The 19,374-nt window shown below is 40.2% G+C and overlaps 1 protein-coding gene across 1 annotated transcript; it reads right to left on the bottom strand.

Moving 5' to 3' along the window:
- Positions 1 to 205: 205 nt before the first annotated feature.
- Positions 206 to 18,156, bottom strand: bbc3 (BCL2 binding component 3). The gene is made up of 4 exons (XM_039785781.1): positions 17,844 to 18,156; positions 15,928 to 16,339; positions 8,773 to 8,978; positions 206 to 3,160 (listed from the first exon to the last, which is right to left on the bottom strand). The coding sequence occupies exons 2-4, from the start codon at positions 16,325 to 16,327 to the stop codon at positions 3,065 to 3,067; spliced, it is 702 nt and encodes a 233-aa protein (XP_039641715.1). The 5' UTR covers positions 16,328 to 16,339; positions 17,844 to 18,156; the 3' UTR covers positions 206 to 3,064.
- Between the last annotated feature and the right edge of the window lie 1,218 nt (positions 18,157 to 19,374).

Genomic DNA, 19,374 nt, shown 5'->3' with positions numbered 1-19,374 from the left:
GAAACAGTCTCAGTTTGGTTAGGTTTATGCACAATAACTAGCTTTAATTGTTAATGGTTTTATATTTGATCAAACAAAAGTTAAATACTAGTTCTAATAACATAGGTACACAAATATATCATGTAATTTATTTAGTCTTACATTCATACAACACACACTACATCTACTGCATCTAATGTTAGACATTAAACACCAAACAAGTGAATGTAGTTCTCCTTATCTTTATTGTATAAAATAGAAGAAAAAAAAGTACAAAATTCATGTAGAAAGTTGACAATAGAAAAAAGTTGACAAACAGCAACTGCATGTGACTGACACTGAGCATCGTTGGTGGGAGGGAGGCGAGCCCTGAACCAGGGCCACATAACATTACTATGCGATGACAGCAAGCATGGCTAAAAGCACTGCTAGCAAACTGATCTTAAAATATGAATATGCAAGCAGTTAACAAGTGTCTACTGCTGCTAGCGTAGTTTGTACTCTGTAAGCGTCATGTTAGCTGAACGTCTGCAGGTATTATTAGGACTTTATACATCAAGGCTTTCAGAAATGCAAAAAGAAAAAAGCCCTGCTACAAACACATAAAACAGTGTGGCTAAGGCCAAGTGAGAGTGGGAACATAAAACAGCCAATCCCTGTTGAATGTTTGAGGCATTTTAAGTGGAATAGATCAGCAAGTGTCCATGTTTCAGTCAAATATTTCCTGAAATAAAATTTTAATGCTCCACCAAGTGGTCACTTTAATCAAAAGTACGTTACAGTACATGACTTTAAGCGTGTTTAGCACCAGTAGCAAACAGTTTGGAATTCAATTTGCATCCGAAATACCCTGTTGATTTTCAATGACCGGGACTTACAGTTTAGTTTAGAGTATTGCTAACTGTCAGATTTTTTTCTTCTTTGTGCTTTAAAGAGTATAATAATAGGGGAATTTGGGTACTTTTGCATCTGATATACACATGGAAAGCCAATACTTCACTTTTGGTGTCTGGAGAGGTTTGTGGCTTCCTGTTATACACTCACATCTTGTTTCCCCAAAAACAAGATGTGAGTGAGGCCAGAAACGTTGTAAATAATATTATGAGCATTGCTTTAAAACATAGTACCGTTTTAAATGATAGATTTTTTTTTTTATCTCAAGCACATGGGAAAAAAAAGGTACCAATTTCTAGGCTGACATTTTAATTTTGCTTTGTTTGTTCTGCTTTTCAAACTGATGTATCCACTTCCAATGTGTATTTTAACAGCTTTAGCTCCCATTTTGTTTAAATCAAATCTCTGTTTTAACAGTTGCAAATCAAGTACAGCTTAATTCATAGTTTTGATCAGGAATGTAAGACAAAAATAAATAATACATTAACGTAAAAAAAAAGCTACAGATTCAGGCTACATTCCAAAGATAAATATTGCTCTTAATATGAGCAATTGAACATATTCTCCTACTACAGTGAAAATAATCGAAAGGGTAATTTCTTTTTACAAAACATCATGAAATACTTTTCAACAATCAGAAAAATCCGAATTATATATTTTTCTTTAACTCATTGAATACCATCTCAAATCCACTGGATTTAAATTCAAACCCGCTCTACTGTCGCCAATGGCTGCTCAGAAAAACAAAAAAAGATCTCCCAAACACAGTGAACTCTCTCGCTTTCATAAGTACTTTTAAAGTCCATCAAAAACAATTTGAATTAGATCAGATTCATCTTCCAAAAGAATATTTACAAGCAGTCAAGTAACTCTAAACACTGTCGACACAGGCGGGCGGGTGAGACGCTGCCAGCTCCCAACACTGGCAGTACGAACGGGGGGAATGTACAATGGCAAAATGTGTGGCGGAGATTAAGCTATGTAATTTAGAATTATTATCAGTCCTCCTTCATCCAATTTCACTCTCATTTCTCCGTTCTCACTCATTTCTCATTTTTATAATTTATAATAATTTCCTTTTTTCAATTTCTGTCCTTAAAGGACCTTAAACCGTGCTGACGCTGGAGCATTTGCTAATGCAAATACCACTTGCAAACAAAGCACTTGAAGTGTGTGTGTGTGTGTGTGTGTGGGTGATTGTCCTAGTTTTTGGAGATTAGGACTCAACGGAGCACTGAGCAGAAAGGCACGTTGTATGATGAAGTGAAGGAGTCTCAGATTGGGAGAGAGGTTCCCTCTGTGGAATAACACCCGACTTTTTTTGTCCCCTGCGATGCAAAACGCACAGACTCCAGTTTCACAGTTTATAAGAATTAAGGGGCAAAATAAAGACACAACAGTAATACACACACGTCAGATGGGGGTCAAATCAAAATCAAGTTTTTTTTTTGTTTTTTGTTTTTTGCATCATCAAAGGGAAGAATTAAAGAGATATCATCTATTTCAAAAATTGCCTCCAGAAAAATGGTGGCTGATGTTAAAGCTAAATGAAAAAGCTCCACAAGATAATGAAGACCTTCACTTCCAAAAACAGGTCACTTACAATCAGACTCATCTGTGGTTTTGAAAGCCCAATTCTGAAATATCTGTAGGCGATTTTCCAAAATGGATGAAAGCTTTTTTTGCACTGATATCTAACGATATACGACATGTTCATCTGACCCACGTCTGCCATGTGCACACACACACACACACACACACACATACACACACACTGACTGAGAGACAAGCCCCGAGACAAAGACAGCGAAAGCAAGTGGTTTTTACAAAATATACAGGTAGGAAAGCGACCGTCGGTCCGTCAGCTGCAGTCTGTACCAGCAGACCGACTGAAGGACGGACGGGACTTTCAGGCAGACAGACAGGCAGACAGACAGGCAGGGTCCAGTTTCCACAGGTAGCTCCCCGATCCAGCCCACAGGCGGCGCCGACACCTCCAGCTGCTGATCTAGTCCTCACTTAATTCTTTGTTCCAGATTTTTTTCTTTTGAATCCTCCGGGTTCAGTGCAGCAACCAGGCGGGGTTGTTTTCCGTTCACTAGCCACAGTCCGATGGTCCGTGGCCAAGTCCTGAATGTATAAAGTCGCCAAGGTATCCGGTTACGCGCAGGTGAGGCGGCTCTCCGTCTCTCTAAGTGAGCCTGTAGAGAGTGCTGAGAGTCTGGGCGATGAAGTTGAGGAGTCCTCGGCAAGCGTCTCTCCAGTCCTGCCAGTGGGGGGCGGCGTGCTGTGAGAGAGAAAGACAGAAAGAGACGTTAGTCCATTTCATGTCCCGTTATCATTCTACTATATGGGGGTGGGGGGGGGATGCTCTGGCTTGTTTCTAGTTCTTTAAACCAATCAGTGCCATTGGCTGCGTATTTTGTGTTGCATTGTCCTCCCCTTCAGCTATCTGAGTGTTACCGTTTTCAAACTCCCCTTCGCTACGGGAAACAACATTAACACCCTCCAGGCTAGCAGCTTACGCGCTGCACGTTTGGCGAAGATTTGGTCCATGCAAAAAGGCAGGCCTGCTTGGTTCGCTCGGTGAATGGTTGTAAAGATAAACAAAGAATGTATAATATATCTTTTGTGGGGATTTAGCCATTTTAATGCCAGGGCTCGCCTCCCCACGTGCAAATAGTCTGCCAAAACAAGTTCCCTCCCGACGCTAGTTTGCAGGGGCACCGTCGCTGCATCCAGGGCTTAGCACCGCCCAAGACGATCGTTTTATACAGTTTACATCTGATGAGTCAGACTAGTCCGAACAAAACATGTTGGATTATTCAATAGCTGACCTTTTTAGGCGAGCCAAGATGTTAAAAAAAATGTGCATTTATTAGCACGGCCTACAAACAGCTCATAAAACATGATGGACTTAATCACATAATTGCAACTTCATGCAAGTCAATGTTGTTCCCTTTTGTCCCTGTTGGCATGTGAAGCAGCAGCTAGGAGAAACAGTTCAAAATCCGTTTTTCAAAAGTGAACTTGGATATCTACCAAGATGTTGGATCCTTTTAGTGTTTAAATAAGTTTGACTGTTATTATTCTCAAAGTGCATCAGATGATAATTTACAGCTGTCTGAGCCGCTGCAGCATTTCTGAACACACGTGCCAAATGTTTAAAAAAAAAAGGATAATTTGAAAACAAGATCATGACTACCTGGCTGGACAGAAAAAAAATCCTTGAAGCTGATTTTTCGCTTTCTCGCAAAGATGGAAGAAAGATTATGTCATTTTTGGGGTGAGGGGTGAAAAGGAGAAGGATGTAGTGGTAGAGAAAGAGAGAAACAAGCTTGAACAAGATGATAAACAAGTGTGTATCTGTGTTAAAGATGCTACTCTAATCTGCCTGAACCTTGTGCATGTGGTTATCCATCCCTCCCTCCATCCCTCATTCCCTCATTCCTTTTGTTTCAAACTGCTTAAGAAAAAGTGTCTGACTGGGCTTTTTTGGCCCAGCTGGGTTGTAAACAGCACACACGATTTCCCCAATTTCCCCTCGAGAAAAAAATATCTGTCTTTGTCACACACACACACACACACACACACACACACACACACACACACACACACACACACACACACACACACACACACACACACACACACACACAGACGTGTCTAAGGGTGAGTCAAGACTAGGTGACGTCAGCTTTGTTTATGTGCATAAGGCGGGATGGCGAGGGAGAGAGAGAGAGCAGTGGGGAGGTGTGTGTGTGTGTGTGTGTGTGTGGTGGGGGAGGTGAAGAGCTGCTGCCAACTCCTCACGCGATCTAGAGTACAGAGGGAGGGAGGGAGAGAGGAAGGGGTGAGATAAAGACATAACAATAAAAGGAAACAGACAGCAGTGAAGACAAAAACTCATTTATTCTGTCCGTATTGTTTGAATGTAGAAGTCATTTGTTGTTTTTAGTTCTTTATGGACACGGTTTTCTTTTCACACTGCTGTTTCTGACAAACTATTATACTAATAAAGTTATAAAATCCATATTGAGAATGATAAAGAGTGGAGCAAAAGTGGCGAGGAAGGAAACAGTGTAAAATGAAAAAGAGAGAGAGAAATGAGAGTGAAATTGGATGAGGGAGGACAATAGGAAGAAAGGAATATAGAGGATAGTTTATGTAATAACGTTTCCAAAAAAAGTATTCTAATTTCTGTCATTTTTGGTGGAGAAAAGAAGAAGGAAAGAGAGGCAAAGAGGGAAAGGAGAGGGGGGAGGCAGAAAGACTCTTTAGTGCGACTGTAATTTGAGAAATGAGAGAAAAACAGGCTCATAGATGACATTGATTAACTCACAAACGCAAGTATTGATCTGTCTTCACTAATGCCTCACACACACACACAATGACATGCTCATCCATGCAAGAACACACAACAGTGTGTGTGAGAGAGAGAGAGAGAGAAAAAAAAAAAAAAAAAAAAAAAAAAAAGAAAAATCAATGTGACTGTGCTGCATTTACAGACACAGAAAACACTGTACACAATAGATCAGACATACATTCAAACAAACTGTAGGTTCACTGCAATGAGACTGATGTTGTTTACAATTGGATAATAAAAAAAATTCAGTTTATTGACGATATATGTAACAGTCCACTAGGACGGTCCCTGACTAAGGAAATGTTTAAGCCGCCTACTCATGATAGGCGGCAAAACCGCTTTGTAACTAAACACATCAAAGCCCTGTCCCTTAATTTCCCAAATAGAGCACACAATTATAATTTTTATGATACACTTCTCTTACAACCAAACTCTAAACACTTGATTTCCCCCTTTATCACTTTATTTACCCTTTGAGACACCAGCAGGTACCAGTCATCTCAGGGAGGCATGGGCAAAAGAACTGGGAGTCCCACTGTCAGAGGAATTATGGAAGGAGGGCCCGTCCGGTATACAGAAGTGCTCTATGAACTCTAGATATCGGTTAATTCAATTTAAAGTCATACATAGACTGCATTATTCCAAAACTAAACTTAATAGAATATTTGATTCAGTGTCTCCCATGTGTGATAGATGTGGCGTAGCCAAAGGCTCACTTTCACATTTATTCTGGTACTGCCCAGTACTGGACAACTTTTGGAGTGACATATTTAATTGGTTCTCTAAGCAGTATAAAATGAAAATTCAACCAGACTGTAACCTGGCAATCTTTGGCTCCTCTGAAAGGACATCGACCCTCCCTTCCCAATGTAAGCAGGCTCTCAAAACAGGCATGGTAGTGGCCAAGAAAATGATTTTACTCAACTGGAAGTCTCCATCATCTCCTTGCTTTAAGAGGTGGCTCAACGAAATGGTTTGGGTTTCTAGGATGGAACAGATTCGCCTTAGTAGAGGGGATGCACCAAACTATTATGAGAAAGCGTGGAAGCCACTTTACTTTTTACTTGATGAGACCTAAATGAGCAACGTATGAAACAGGCTTTTATATAATCTGGAACTAAGAAATGCAAGACGGTCCTTTTTCTCTGACATTATCGCCAGAAACAATAATAATTCACGGGCTTTGTTTGCTACTGTTGATAGATTAACAAACCCTCCAGTACCGGTAGCATCTGAACTGTTGTCTACCAAGGCTTGCAACGACTTTGCCTCCTTCTTCACAGACAAAATTCAGAAAATTAGACAAACAGTCAGTGCCTCCATATCAAGTACAGGATATGTGTTGTCACAGTATGCACGCAAAAACAAATTCCAACATGACACAATTTCATACGATCAACCTTAAAACCTGGAGGACATTATACAACATCTGAAAACCTCCTCCTGTTGCCTTGATATTCTACCAACGGGTGTTTTCAAAAATGTTTCCAAGTGTTTAGCTTCTGATCTTCTACAGATTGTAAACACATCTCTGCTCTCAGGTATCTTTCCACAGGCCCTGAAAACTGCAGTCATCAAGCCACTCCTAAAAAGAACAATCTAGACACGACACTAATGAGCAACTATAGGCCAATATCAAACCTTCCCTTTTTAAGTAAAATCATAGAAAAAGTGGTTTTCAACAACTCAACCTTTTCTTATTGCTAAACAACAGTTTTGATGCCTTCCAGCCAGGTTTTCGACCACACCACAGCACTGAGACGGCTCTTGTTAAAGTCTTTAATGACATCCACTTAAACACAGATAGTGGCAAAATTTCAGTCTTAGTATTACTTGATCTTAGTGCTGCATTTGATACAGTAGACCATGACATATTGCTTGACCGATTGGAAAACTGGGTTGGTCTTTCTGGCTCAGTACTAAAGTGGTTTGAGTCCTATTTAAAGAATAGGGACTACTTTGTGTCTGTAGGTAATTATACATCTGAGCATACAAACATGACGTCGCGGAGTTCCCCCAAGGCTCAGTTCTGGGGCCTCTTCTGTTCAACATCTACATGCTTCCACTGGCTCAGATTATGGAAAACAACAAAATAAGTTACCATAGTTATGCAGATGACACACAAATTTACATAACCTTATCGCCAGGGAACTATAGCCCAATACAACAATTAAATATGTGCATTGAACAAATTAATGATTGGATGTGCCAGAACTTTCTTAAATTAAATGAAGAAAAAATGGAGGTGGTTGTTTTTGAGCAAAAGAGGAACGATTGAAAGTCAGCTCAGCTTCAAACGAAAATGTTAAAAACAACAGACAAAGCCAGAAATCTTGGTGTAGTCATGGACTCAGACCTAAATTTTTACACGCCCACATTAACATAATTAAAAAATCAGCATATTATCACCTTAAAAATATATCAAGGGTTAAAGGACTTATGTCTCAGCAAGATCTGGAAAAACTTGTCCATGCTTTTATCTTCAGTAGACTTGACTACTGTAACGGTGTCTTTACAGGTCTCCCTAAAAATCAATCAGACAGCTGCAGCTGATTCAGAACGCTGCTGCTCGAGTCCTCACTAAAACCAGGAAAGTGGATCACATCACTCCAGTACTGAAGTCTTTACACTGGCTTCCAGTGCCTCAAAGAATTGATTTCAAAATACTTTTACTGGTTTATAAATCACTAAACGGTTTAGGGCCAAAATACATTTCTGATCTGTTACACTATGACCCACCCAGACCTCTCAGGTCGTCTGGGACAGGTCTACTTGTTGTCCCCAGAGTCAGAACTAAACAGGGGGAAGCAGCGTTCAGTTTTTATGCTCCACATATCTGGAACAAACTCCCAGAAACCTGCAGGTCCGCTGCAACTCTCAGTTCTTTTAAATCTAAGCTAAAGACCTATCTTTTTGATGTTACTTTTCCTTAAATAATCTATTTTATTAACTTTAATTTCTTATACTGCACTGTAACTTTTATTCTTATACTGCACTATCAATTTTATTCTTGTTTTAATTTGTTTATTAATGTTTTAAAATTGTTTAAAATTGTTTTCTAACTGCTCTTTAATGTTTTATGTAAAGCACTTTGAATTGCCCTGTTGCTGAAATGTGCTATACAAATAAAGCTGCCTTGCCTGGCCTTGCCTTTTATGTATTTGTATGGTTTTATTTTTTTTCGTATTTTTTTCGGCACTGACTGAGGGTTTGATTTTCTTCTCTGGGCTTTTTTTTTTTTGTGCGAGTGTGTGTGTTTGTTCTTTTTGTTATGTTTTCTATTTATACTCCTGACGGTATCCTGAGACAGGAAGCACTGGACTACTTTGGTTATTGTATGCATTCTCATATAGCCTCTGTCTTTTTTTATTACTTCAATTACTTCATGTAACAATGTCAGAAGCTGTATACCCATCTTGTATGTAGGTTTTTTTCTATTTTTTGTAAAAGTTTTAAAAAGTTAAAATAAAATTTAAAAAATAAAATTTAAAAAATAAAAATAAATTAAAAAAAAGCCCTGTCTCTCGTCTTACCGCTCTGAGGAGGACTGTGGCGTTAAATTCATCTCCAATGGCCCTCAGCTGGTTGGCCACTCTCCTGACCTCCAGGTCCTGCACTGCCTCTCCTCTGGGGGCTCTGTGATGTGGGGAAGCCCAGGATGGGTGCTCATTCTGGGGCAGCAGGTCTGGCAGAGGTCCCTGCCGGCTGGAGGCCTCCTGGCGTTCCTCTCTGTACGATTCTGCAGCATAAAATGGCGAAATTAATTCAGAAAATAAGATACTAACAAAGAAAAAAGAAACCCGCATTTCTCCCCATTTTATTTTACTATTGTTTTCCCTTGTGCTCTGGCTCTCTGGTTCTCTCTTGAGAAGACATTGTCAAATAAAAGATAAAACCTGAGCTGGGTGGAAAAGTCTGAAACCCTCTCCTCCACACTTTTCAGCAAAAAGGTAGACAGCAAGGAGTCCCAAACATTCACCAAAGTTAAGCAGAGATCGGTGCTGCTAAGAGTTGTTTTATTCAGTTTATGAAGCAAACAAGTTCACATCACACAGAACTAAAAAACAGCTTCTGTGGCACGTTTTCATACCCTTTGTGTCTCCCTCCTCAGGCTGCACCTGATCTTCTGTAGTGTGACTATTTCTTCCTGATCCAACTTTTGTTTGGCATAAATCATACTCATCACTCTCTCTGCTATCTTCTGCCCCTAGTATGGTATGAAGAGCATGGTTCTTTGCTATCTGCTACGAGTCAGAGGGAGAGGGGGAGGGGGGGGTTCCCAGAGAGCAGTAGACTCTTGGGCTCAGCAGTGTATGCTTTTTCCACATTTCATGCTCTGAGTGAGACGCATTTATACTTCATGTAGTGAGGAATATACTGGTTATACAAAGCATGCAGAAGAGCCAGAGACAGAGCCTCTGGTGATGCTTAATCTCAACAAGCATTAATAGCCTCCTTACACACTAATGTGCCCTGCTACGTTCTACTATGCCCTGCAGTGCCCTGCTACATCCTGTTATGCCCTGCAGTGCCCTGCTACATCCTGTTATGCCCTGCAGTGCCCTGCTATGTCCTGCTATGCCCTGCAGTGCCCTGCTACATCCTGTTATGCCCTGCAGTGCCCTGCTACATCCTGTTATGCCCTGCAGTGCCCTGCTATGTCCTACTATGCCCTGCAGTGCCCTGCTACATCCTGTTATGCCCTGCAGTGCCCTGCTATGTCCTACTATGCCCTGCAGTGCCCTGCTACGTCCTGTTATGCCCTGCTATGTCCTACTATGCCCTGCAATGCCCTGCTACGTCCTACTATGCCCTGCTACGTCCTACTATGCCCTGCTGTGCCCTGCTACGTCCTACTATGCCCTGCTACGCCCTACTATGCCCTGCTATGTCCTACTATGCCCTGCAGTGCCCTGCTACATCCTACTATGCCCTGCTATGTCCTACTATGCCCTGCAGTGCCCTGCTACATCCTACTATGCCCTGCAGTGCCCTGCTATGTCCTGTTATGCCCTGCAGTGCCCTGCTATGTCCTGTTATGCCCTGCTACACCCTGTAACATCCTGCAGTGCCCTGCTACGCCATGAACTACTATTTCTAGTCATAGTTCCATTGTCCACTGTTTCACTAAATGCTTGCTCTTGGGGGAATCACTGGAATTGTTGGGTCTTTGTAAATTATAGAGTGTGGTCTAGACCTACTCCATCTGTAAAGTGTCCTGAGATAACACTTGTTATGATATGATACTATAAATAAAATTGAATTGAATTAATGTAGACAGTTGAAGGTGGAGGGATCTGTGCGCATATAGTAACACATAGGCAGGCTGTACAGACCAGGCTGCCAAGCAACAGATACCTTACACAAATCAAAAACACACACAACATCATACACAGACTTCCCAAAAATCCTCAGTCACTTTCCAGGGTTTCTACAGGTTTCACCAAGTCAAATTTAGGACTTTTTAAGACATTTTAAGACCATTATGAATGAAATTTAAGACCTATATCACAACATAAAAAAAAAAAGTCAGATGTCAGATTCCTGGAAATGTTGTCTGAAACATTTCCCTGATTACCTCATTGGCATTAAAGGACTGGTGTCTAGATTGGCCGCAATATAAGTTGCATGTTGGTCTCATTTGTAGTCATAATTCAGCAAATTATATTTGGACTAGCGACAGAAAGAACTACAACACCACAGAATTAATAAAAAAACATTCTAACGTGCTGCAGGGACATTTCAATGAGCATTAAAGGTAGCGTTACATTAGCGTAGGAAAATTAAGACCTGTTTAAAATTATTTAAGACCTAGAACACAATACTTCAGAGAATTAATTTTAGCCTTTTTTAGACCCCGCGGAAACCCTGCTTTCAGGCCGTCACTGTTTATAACCAACAATGACCAATAAAGAACCTTAATATACAGAGATAGATAACCGTAAAGGTTAAATATGTGTGTGTGTGTGTGTGTGTGTGGTTTGTGTGTGTGTGTGGTTTGTGTGTTGTGTGTATGTGTGCACATGCATGTTTTTACTTGCATAAAGTGGAGAGTAACTTTAAAGTTTAACATATTTGATGCAGAAAGAACAGTAAGTGAATCTTCTTGATCTGCAAAAAAACATTGACCTTTAGACATAGATATTAAAAATATACCAAAAATAGTGACTGGGGTTGTTTAGTTCTCTCTGGCCACACAATATTTCTTAAGGAGCCTGATGGGGTGACTTCATCCTCTTCATGGAACTTTGGAGAGTAATCTCTTAATCTGCTTAATAAGTCTGGTATTGAGAGGAACTGTGTGTGTGTGTGTGTGTGTGTGTGTGTGTGTGTGTGTGTGTGTGTGTGTGTGTGTGTGTGTTGTGTACAGACTTTTTTTTTTTCCTAAACAGATACCTGTACCTTCTGTCTGGTCACTTTAGTGTGACAAACAGGCCTAAAGCAATCAGAGATATTGTGATTTTCATGAGAGCTGGTGTGTTTTAAAACTTTTTCTAAAAAGTATTCATTTGTTTCTTATTTATTTATGTGTACTCACTTTCTTATTTTGATATTTTTCTTGCTTAAGAAAATCAGCTTCTTTAAATCAGTTACACCCTATTTTATAATGTAGAAGTAGTGTAAGCATCAGCACCACTAAACCACTAAAATATTCAACTAAACCACAGCAAACTTCTTCTATTTCGTCTTTCTGCATTTTTTCATTTCTTATTTATTTTATTGTTTTTACAAGAAACAACAACACACATTTAAAAGTACTTCCCAAATGTTATTTAATGGCACAGAATTTTATTTAAAAAAAATAATTTTCTCTTGTTATTTCTCTTGTTGGATTATCCATCCAACATTTAAAAGTGTTTAATTATATTGAATTCAATTTCAATGTCTTTGGCATTGTGTACTTTTGACTACGACTTCTCTTTAAGATGATTAGATAACATGTTCTAACCTTTCTATGTCACTTGTTTCTGACTTTGTCCACAGCTTTCCTGTGAAATGATCCGTCTCCATCACGGAGCGGAGCGCCTGTGGCAACCACAACTATATAGTTGCCACAGAAACGGGCACCCCTGGCAACCACAGCATCTGCCTTGCTAGGAGGATTACAACTGATCCTTTAAAGATGCAGGTGACTAGACAGAGACGGAGAGAAAAAAGAGAGAGCGGTAGAAAGAAACAACAAACGGGAAAACCCTGGCTTGTTGCCAAGGTAACTCTAAGGCAGCACTCTTGGAGACGTCTCTATGCGATTGGCTGACAGAGTAGGGGGCTGAGCTGTGATAGGGTGGAGGGAGAAAGGGGGCGAGGCTGGGGGTAAACCTGTCTGTTTGATAGGCTGACAGACTGACAAGGTGACCAGAGAGAGATCCTGTGACCAGTTAGAAATGGGAGGCAGGAGAGACCGGAGGGTGACTTGGTTGCCGGGTGGAGGGGCGGCATTAAAAATCAAAACAGACTAATCCTGATAAAAGCTTAATGGTGAGCTGGAACTTTACTTAATGTTGTTACTTTACCAACAAACTGACTAATTAACTGACTGATTGACTCAACAAATAACCTAAAGACCAACAATACCAGTGTCGAGCTGGTAAAGATTAATCGATTAGTTGTCAACTATTAAATTAATCGCCAACTATTTTTAATAATCGGAGTCATTTTTTTATGAAAAAAGTAAAAAAAAATTCTGATGTCAGCTTGTTAAATGTGAATATGTTGTAGTTTCTTCTCTCCTCTAGTACACTGAATATCTTGGAGTTGTGGACAAAACGAGACATTTGAGGACGTCGTCTTGGGCTTTGGGGAACACTGATCTACATTCTTCACCATTTATTCTGAACTCATCGATTAATCCAGAAAATAATCGACAGATTAATCAACAATGAAAATAATCGTTAGTTGCAGACCTATACAACCAACTAACTGACTAATCGACAAGCAAACACACATGCAAGCAGGAACTATACACATGCATTAAATGTATCATTGCTTGTCCGCCATTTTATTTTGTGTTGTTATGCATGCTGTAACTTTGTTTTGAAAAGGTCTACATTAATAAAGTTTAATATTATTATTGTTGAATGGAGAGACGTCAGAGCGAGGGGGCTGCCCATAGACAGCCCCCCCCAAACTGTTGGGGGTTGGAGGCCTTGCTTAAGTGCACCTCGGCAGCGCCAAAGAGGTGAACTGGCACCAGATTATCTTGAAGAAAGTAACGTTGATTACCAACATTAAATTATTCAGTGCCTGATTAGTAAATGACAAATAAATTAACTAACTGGCTAATTACAGTATCTAACTGATTAATTAGGAGACTCGTGGATTATCCCAAGTATCTGACTAACTGATTAACTAGTAAGTAAGTTAGTAAGTATGTAAGTTTAATTATAAAGCACTTTTCACAGACACAAATCACAAAGTGCTTCACAATAGAGTCAAATACAATAAATAAGACTGACTGATAAGTCTGACAAACTAAACCAGAGAGCTTAAATACCTGACTAAATAAATGGCTCACAAGTGAGCTGAGAAATCTGTAGCCTGACTGAATGGCCAATTATACCTCTTGTGGATTAACTAAGTATGACTGACTGACTGACTTGACTTTGTGCTGTTTCGCTGAGGGCTCAGAGCAGGAGGAAATGCAGCAGATTGTTTCTCTGCTGCAGTCAGACTGCAGAGGACAAGTCTGAACATGCCCGAGATGCACAGCTGACCTGCAGCTGAGAGGAGGAGGAGGAGGAGGAGGAGGAGGAGGAGAAGAGGTGGAGTAACTTGTCTTTTTTCATTGTTACAAATCTGTCACAACACGGTGGCTCAGTGCCAAATGTAAACCTGCTGCTGCCACCTGAATTTCCCTTTTTGCAGCCTCCAGATTTCCCTCCAGGATACTGAAGTTTAAATCGACTCTACATGACACAGGCCATGATGATAAAAGGTGTCTCGCTCTTCACTAAACTCAAAGCGCTCCTGATTCGACGGAACATGAAAAACTGGGATATGATTTCTTCCTGCAGCCAAAAGAAAATCACTCACTGTCAGAGATTGTGGCAAAATCACTGTAATGGAAAGAAACAAACAACTGAAGACATTAGTTCACAACTCATAGACATTTTTGTTACTATCCAGAGTGACAGATTTTGTTCCCAAAGTACTTGTGATCTAATCATGAATAAATGACTTATTGATATAGCCTTCTTACACTTCAGACTTGTATCTCCTTATCAACCAATAAGAGCCCTCAGGTCCTCCGATACTGGTATTTTAACTGTTCCTAAAGAAGCCGAAAAAGCAAGCAGAGAAACTGCTTTCACAGAACACCCTGGCAAGCTCTGTTGACAAATCAACTTATTCTTATTCGGGTTGGCATTTTCATTAATGTAGTTCATTTTTAGCTTTTTCTACTCCCATTTGTACTACTTTTCTTATGAACAGGGCCACACAGAATCTGCAGATGACAGATGACAAAACAAAAACAACAAGAAAAACTCTGAATGTTAACATATCTCCACTTCAAGCACAAAACAATCCGCTAAATTCTGCCCTTTTTAATTCTGGATCAACGCTGAAAATTTAAAAAATAAATAAAAATAGTAATAATAATCTTCAGATTCTGTTTGGGTCTGCTTATGAACTTAATTATCTTATGTATGTATGTTGTGTTTTATTATTTTTGTAAGCTCCCCCTCATCACGCTTCATGAACTCAAGACAGACAGATATACAGACATTGTACGTTGTCTAGTGCACAAAACCGGTTTGAGCAGTTTTTATAGTCTGAATAGCTTCATGATACAGCAGCACAGTGGTCTGCTGGTACAAGGCCAAAAGTTCATCTCTGTTAAGAGTTGTAACACATCCCTCCACCTGCCCCCATCAACACTGGCCAAACAGTCTCCTGTCATGGAAACACAGCCCCAGGCGCCGCACGCACATAAACCGATACTCCCCTGCTAACTGATAACTTGGATGTTTATTTAAGGGTGAAGGTCTGAAAGGCAAAAATGTGAGTCACATCTTTTCCACGGTTTCGCCAGAACCACTGCTTATCATCTGCAGCGTATTCGTACAGCAGACAGCCTGCTGATAAATCAATGCTGGCTCTGTTGTTGCTCGTTCTGCCAGGCTAAATCTTTACTGACGTGCTTGGTGTTACATTTGCCCCCTTTCCCCGTTTGTCAAAACAAAAGGAGAACTAACCCGCGTGGTTTTAATGACGCCATGCTACAACTCACGTCTTCTTAGTAGGACTAGTGATCTGATATGGATCAATAAAATCACAAAATCGATCTTTTAATATATGCCTTTTCGCCATGGATGTGGTGGACTAACCTCCTTTTTGGGGGTCAATTCTTAATGTAAACATTAACCTGGCGGTGCATTATAAGAAATATTTGAGGGTTGCTTCTTGCTTAGTACAATTTACAGCATAAGTTCTCTGAGAATCTCTTTTATATCCAAGCTAAATTGGTATTGTAACTGAAAATTCCTAATTAATATTTAATCGAATCGGAAATGTAATCAAATCAGGACCTTTGAATTGGAATCGAGAAATCATCGGTGATACCCAGGCCCTACTTTTTACTATTAATGTAAGATCCTTTATCCTGCTCTAAGCTTTGTTTTTATCATCCCACTTGTATAAACTCATGTTGCGTTTCCTTTAATTATAGGCAAATACCATTATCTTACCCGACTGCTCTCCTGAGAAGGCACTGGGTGCAACTGCGCCTCCGCTCCTCCCTTCCCTCCGATTGCAGAGTGGCGAGCGCGGAGGCTCTGGTGATGGCGATAACGCAGGTAACTGCTGGTGAGTCTGGGGCTCGCCACGGCCCTCTGGGCGGCGATAAGCCAGTGGGTAAGACAGGTAGAGAGCCTGCAGAGGGTGCAAATGGTGGTGGTTATGGTAGAGGTGTCTGGAACCGGTGCCAGTCCCAGAGCCGGTGGAGGTGCTGGTAGCGGTGAGCAGGCCGGGCCAGTTGTAGAACGGGCGAGGCAGCTCCATGCGGCAGGTGCTGTGGCTAGGAAGAGGGCCGTTTCCTCCGCTTCCTCCAGTTTCCCCGACATTCTCGATGGTCTCGGCACGGGCCATCTCAGTAGTAGTCTAAATCACACACAGACACGCACCTATGTAAATACACACCGACACAGCGATATGCTACAATAAAATCCAGTAACAATAACATTGCTAATAAACATTTAAAAACACTAGAAAGTAAATTTTATGTTTACTCGACAACAAATTGGCCAATGTTTGGTAAGTACTGTAACGCCCTATATTGACTGTTCTGCGCTGACGGAGTGCAAAGGCTCACAGGACTGTGTTCTGAGCTGTTCCTGTCCTAGTTGAAGTGTGTTTTAAGGATTTTCTGTTCATGTTCTGGGTGTGCATTTATGTTATCTGGGTTTTAGTGTTGTGTGGTTTGATTTAGTGTTCATGTTTATCTACATTTGTTGGTGTTACCATGACTGAGACCCGGGGTGGGGATTGATGCCCTCTGGGCAGTGAGTGGGTGTTCAATGTCAATTAAATAGCTTGAAAAATCGGTAACTCTGCCTCCTGAGTGAATCTTTCCATGCAGCTCGCCACAGGACTAAAAACACAAGTGCCAAAGAACTAATCCAAAAAAAGTAACTCAAAAAAATCAACAATTAAATATATTAAAAGTTTACTCGACAACAAATTGGCCACAGTAGAAAAAAGTATTTTTCGGCATAAAATACATGAGCTCAGTTTAATTTGAGCACCATTGTTTTCCTTTCCACACAAGTTTGACCCACCGACCTATATTCTTCTGGCGGACGCCAGGGGGCGGCGGCGGGTCCCATTCATGAGATCACGAGACTTGTTTGTAAACAGATCCGTGCCGCCCGAGCACGAGGAAGCGCGCACACACGCGCGCGCGCACACAAACACACACACACACACACACACACACACACACAGAAAGGCGAGCCACGCGTCTCTCTCTGCGTTTTAACAGCAACTAATTATATAATGCTATAAAGATAAATATCGTTCAAAGCACAAAACAGCGTGAATAAATCCTCCACGTAACGTTTTGTAGGCTAAGTAGCCCAATGTTATTTAAAAAAAATAATGGTTTTTTTGCCACGAAAAAAACGGTTTATTTCGGGTCAGAATTTAAAAAATAACATCCGAATAAAATTTTTAAAATGGGTTAAGAGATAAAATAACCGAAGTTGAATCGCTAAAAGCAATATCTAATAACCATTAGGCTATATTTATAGGCCTATCCATTTTTTATTTTATTTTATTTTTTTCAGCCGATGATCTGTTCTGATCAAGTCCGGACTTGTCGCAAAGATTTAAATAAACAACACGAAAGAGTCGAAGAAAGATCACTGACAATAAAAACAAAAGTGGTCCGGTCCAAGCTATGGTCAATATTGTAGATCTGTTATTAAAAAAAAAAGACACACTAGCAAATCATTTTAGACTAGAAATGTACCGCGTGACATTCATTCAGCCAAGCTTTTTTTCCCCTCACAGCTGGACAGATGATGCAAGTTTGAGCTGTCAGATTCTGAACTAAACTTCAGCAGCAATAAAATAGATTAATTTAATCTACAGATAAAGCACTTACTTGGTCTATCTGACGCTCCGTGGTGAGGCTGTCTGCAGGTCAGAAACCGGCCGTAGCAGGTGGACATCAGAGGGGATAAAATGTGCCTAAACAACCGGCGAAGGATCTACAAGATGTAAAAGTCCACTCCGGTGAAAATGTGTCATTCCATTTCCAGTTTCCAGGTTTGGATTGTTTCAGTTAATATTCAGTTTGCTTTTCTGCTAGATTAACCCATCAAAACTAAAATACGGGCGAGATGTACCGAATCACGTACGGAGCAGCTTCTCGTCGGTGCTCTTCTCTGTCCGGGCTGAAGTCAGTCTGAGCGGTTTTCTTCTGCTGACTGTCAATGCAACAACCGACTTCCGGTAGGGATTTTCATAATAAAGCGCACGTCAACCTTTACTGAACCCAGTGGGAGAAAAAAAAAAAAAGTTTCTTCAGATTGTATTCAGATTCATTTTAATTGTCATAGTTCCTTGTGTAAGAAAAATGAAAAAAAAAACTGTTCTGCACCAGCCACTTGCAGCGCAACAAGAAAAGACAACAGTTATACAGACATGCGTAAGAATACATAGAATAAAACCAGATACAAAACAACAATTAAAAACAGTTAAAACAGTTGATGTACAGCATGTTAAAGTGCTGTAGTATGTTAAAACAGTTGAAAAGTTAGCTGCGCAGTTGTGTTCAGCGGTGGAAAAGTAACTAAAGTAGTTCAAATGTAGGATATTATATGCCTAAACATGCATGAAGAATTATATGAATGCTTCAGCACATGGTTGAATGAAAAATATATTTATTAAGACAGTCAAACAGTAATAATATTGTGTGTAAATCACTGTGAAATATGGGAAACTTAAAGGAATAAAATGTATGTTAACTGTGTATCATTTATACCAAAGATTAAAAAATGCCCAGACCATATGCACTTGTTTGTTTTATAGTGAATATTTGGATTGTAGAAAAAAATAATATAAACTCATAAAATGTCCAAAGCCAAATATGACATTCATAAACTAAACATGTTGTCTTGCTATATGTGCATGTATTAATTTGCAACACTGCAATGTTTTTCAGTATCAGTTTAATTCTTCATTTGAGCTTCTTTCTGTACTCCCCAATAATGCACCTGAATTGTCTTTTCAAGTCCAGTTAACTTGCTTTTATTTTGATGGGCAGTTGAGATGACTTCCTCCTGCTCCTCCTCGACAAGTGCTGACATGCTCCCCGACAGGATGCTGCTATCTCACTTTCTCCACCTCTCTTTCTTTCCTCTGTTGTTTTTATTTGCAACAATCTGCGACTTCCTTGCAGCATCACAAATAAAACAAAGTTGTATTGCTTATATTAACTCTCTTCTAGTTGTATGTCTCCATGTGTCCATGTCTGTCTCTGGCTGTCAACTCAATCCAGCAAAACGTTATTGTCAAGAGACCATTTGTCAGGTAATGTTCCTCACATCCTGTATTTTCCCTCCCCTCCTCCTTCTTTAACTTTGTATCTGTCAGGACGCAACTCATTTCCACATCATACGACTGGAATCAAC

Source organism: Perca fluviatilis, chromosome 2, assembly GCF_010015445.1.
Source record: "Perca fluviatilis chromosome 2, GENO_Pfluv_1.0, whole genome shotgun sequence".
NCBI classification, from domain to species: Eukaryota; Metazoa; Chordata; class Actinopteri; order Perciformes; family Percidae; genus Perca; species Perca fluviatilis.
The sequence above is the reverse complement of the archived record's forward strand: the minus strand, read 5'-3'. Positions and strand labels throughout refer to the sequence as shown.

Coding starts and splice junctions, on each gene's coding strand:
- bbc3 (XM_039785781.1), bottom strand. CDS start 16,327: ATGGCCCGTGCCGAGACCATCGAGAATGTCGGGGAAACTGGAGGAAGC. Junction 8,979..15,927: donor CTTCTCAGGAGAGCAGTCGG/GTAAGATAATGG, acceptor TTTATGCTGCAG/AATCGTACAGAGAGGAACGC. Junction 3,161..8,772: donor CCACAGTCCTCCTCAGAGCG/GTAAGACGAGAG, acceptor TCTCTCTCACAG/CACGCCGCCCCCCACTGGCA.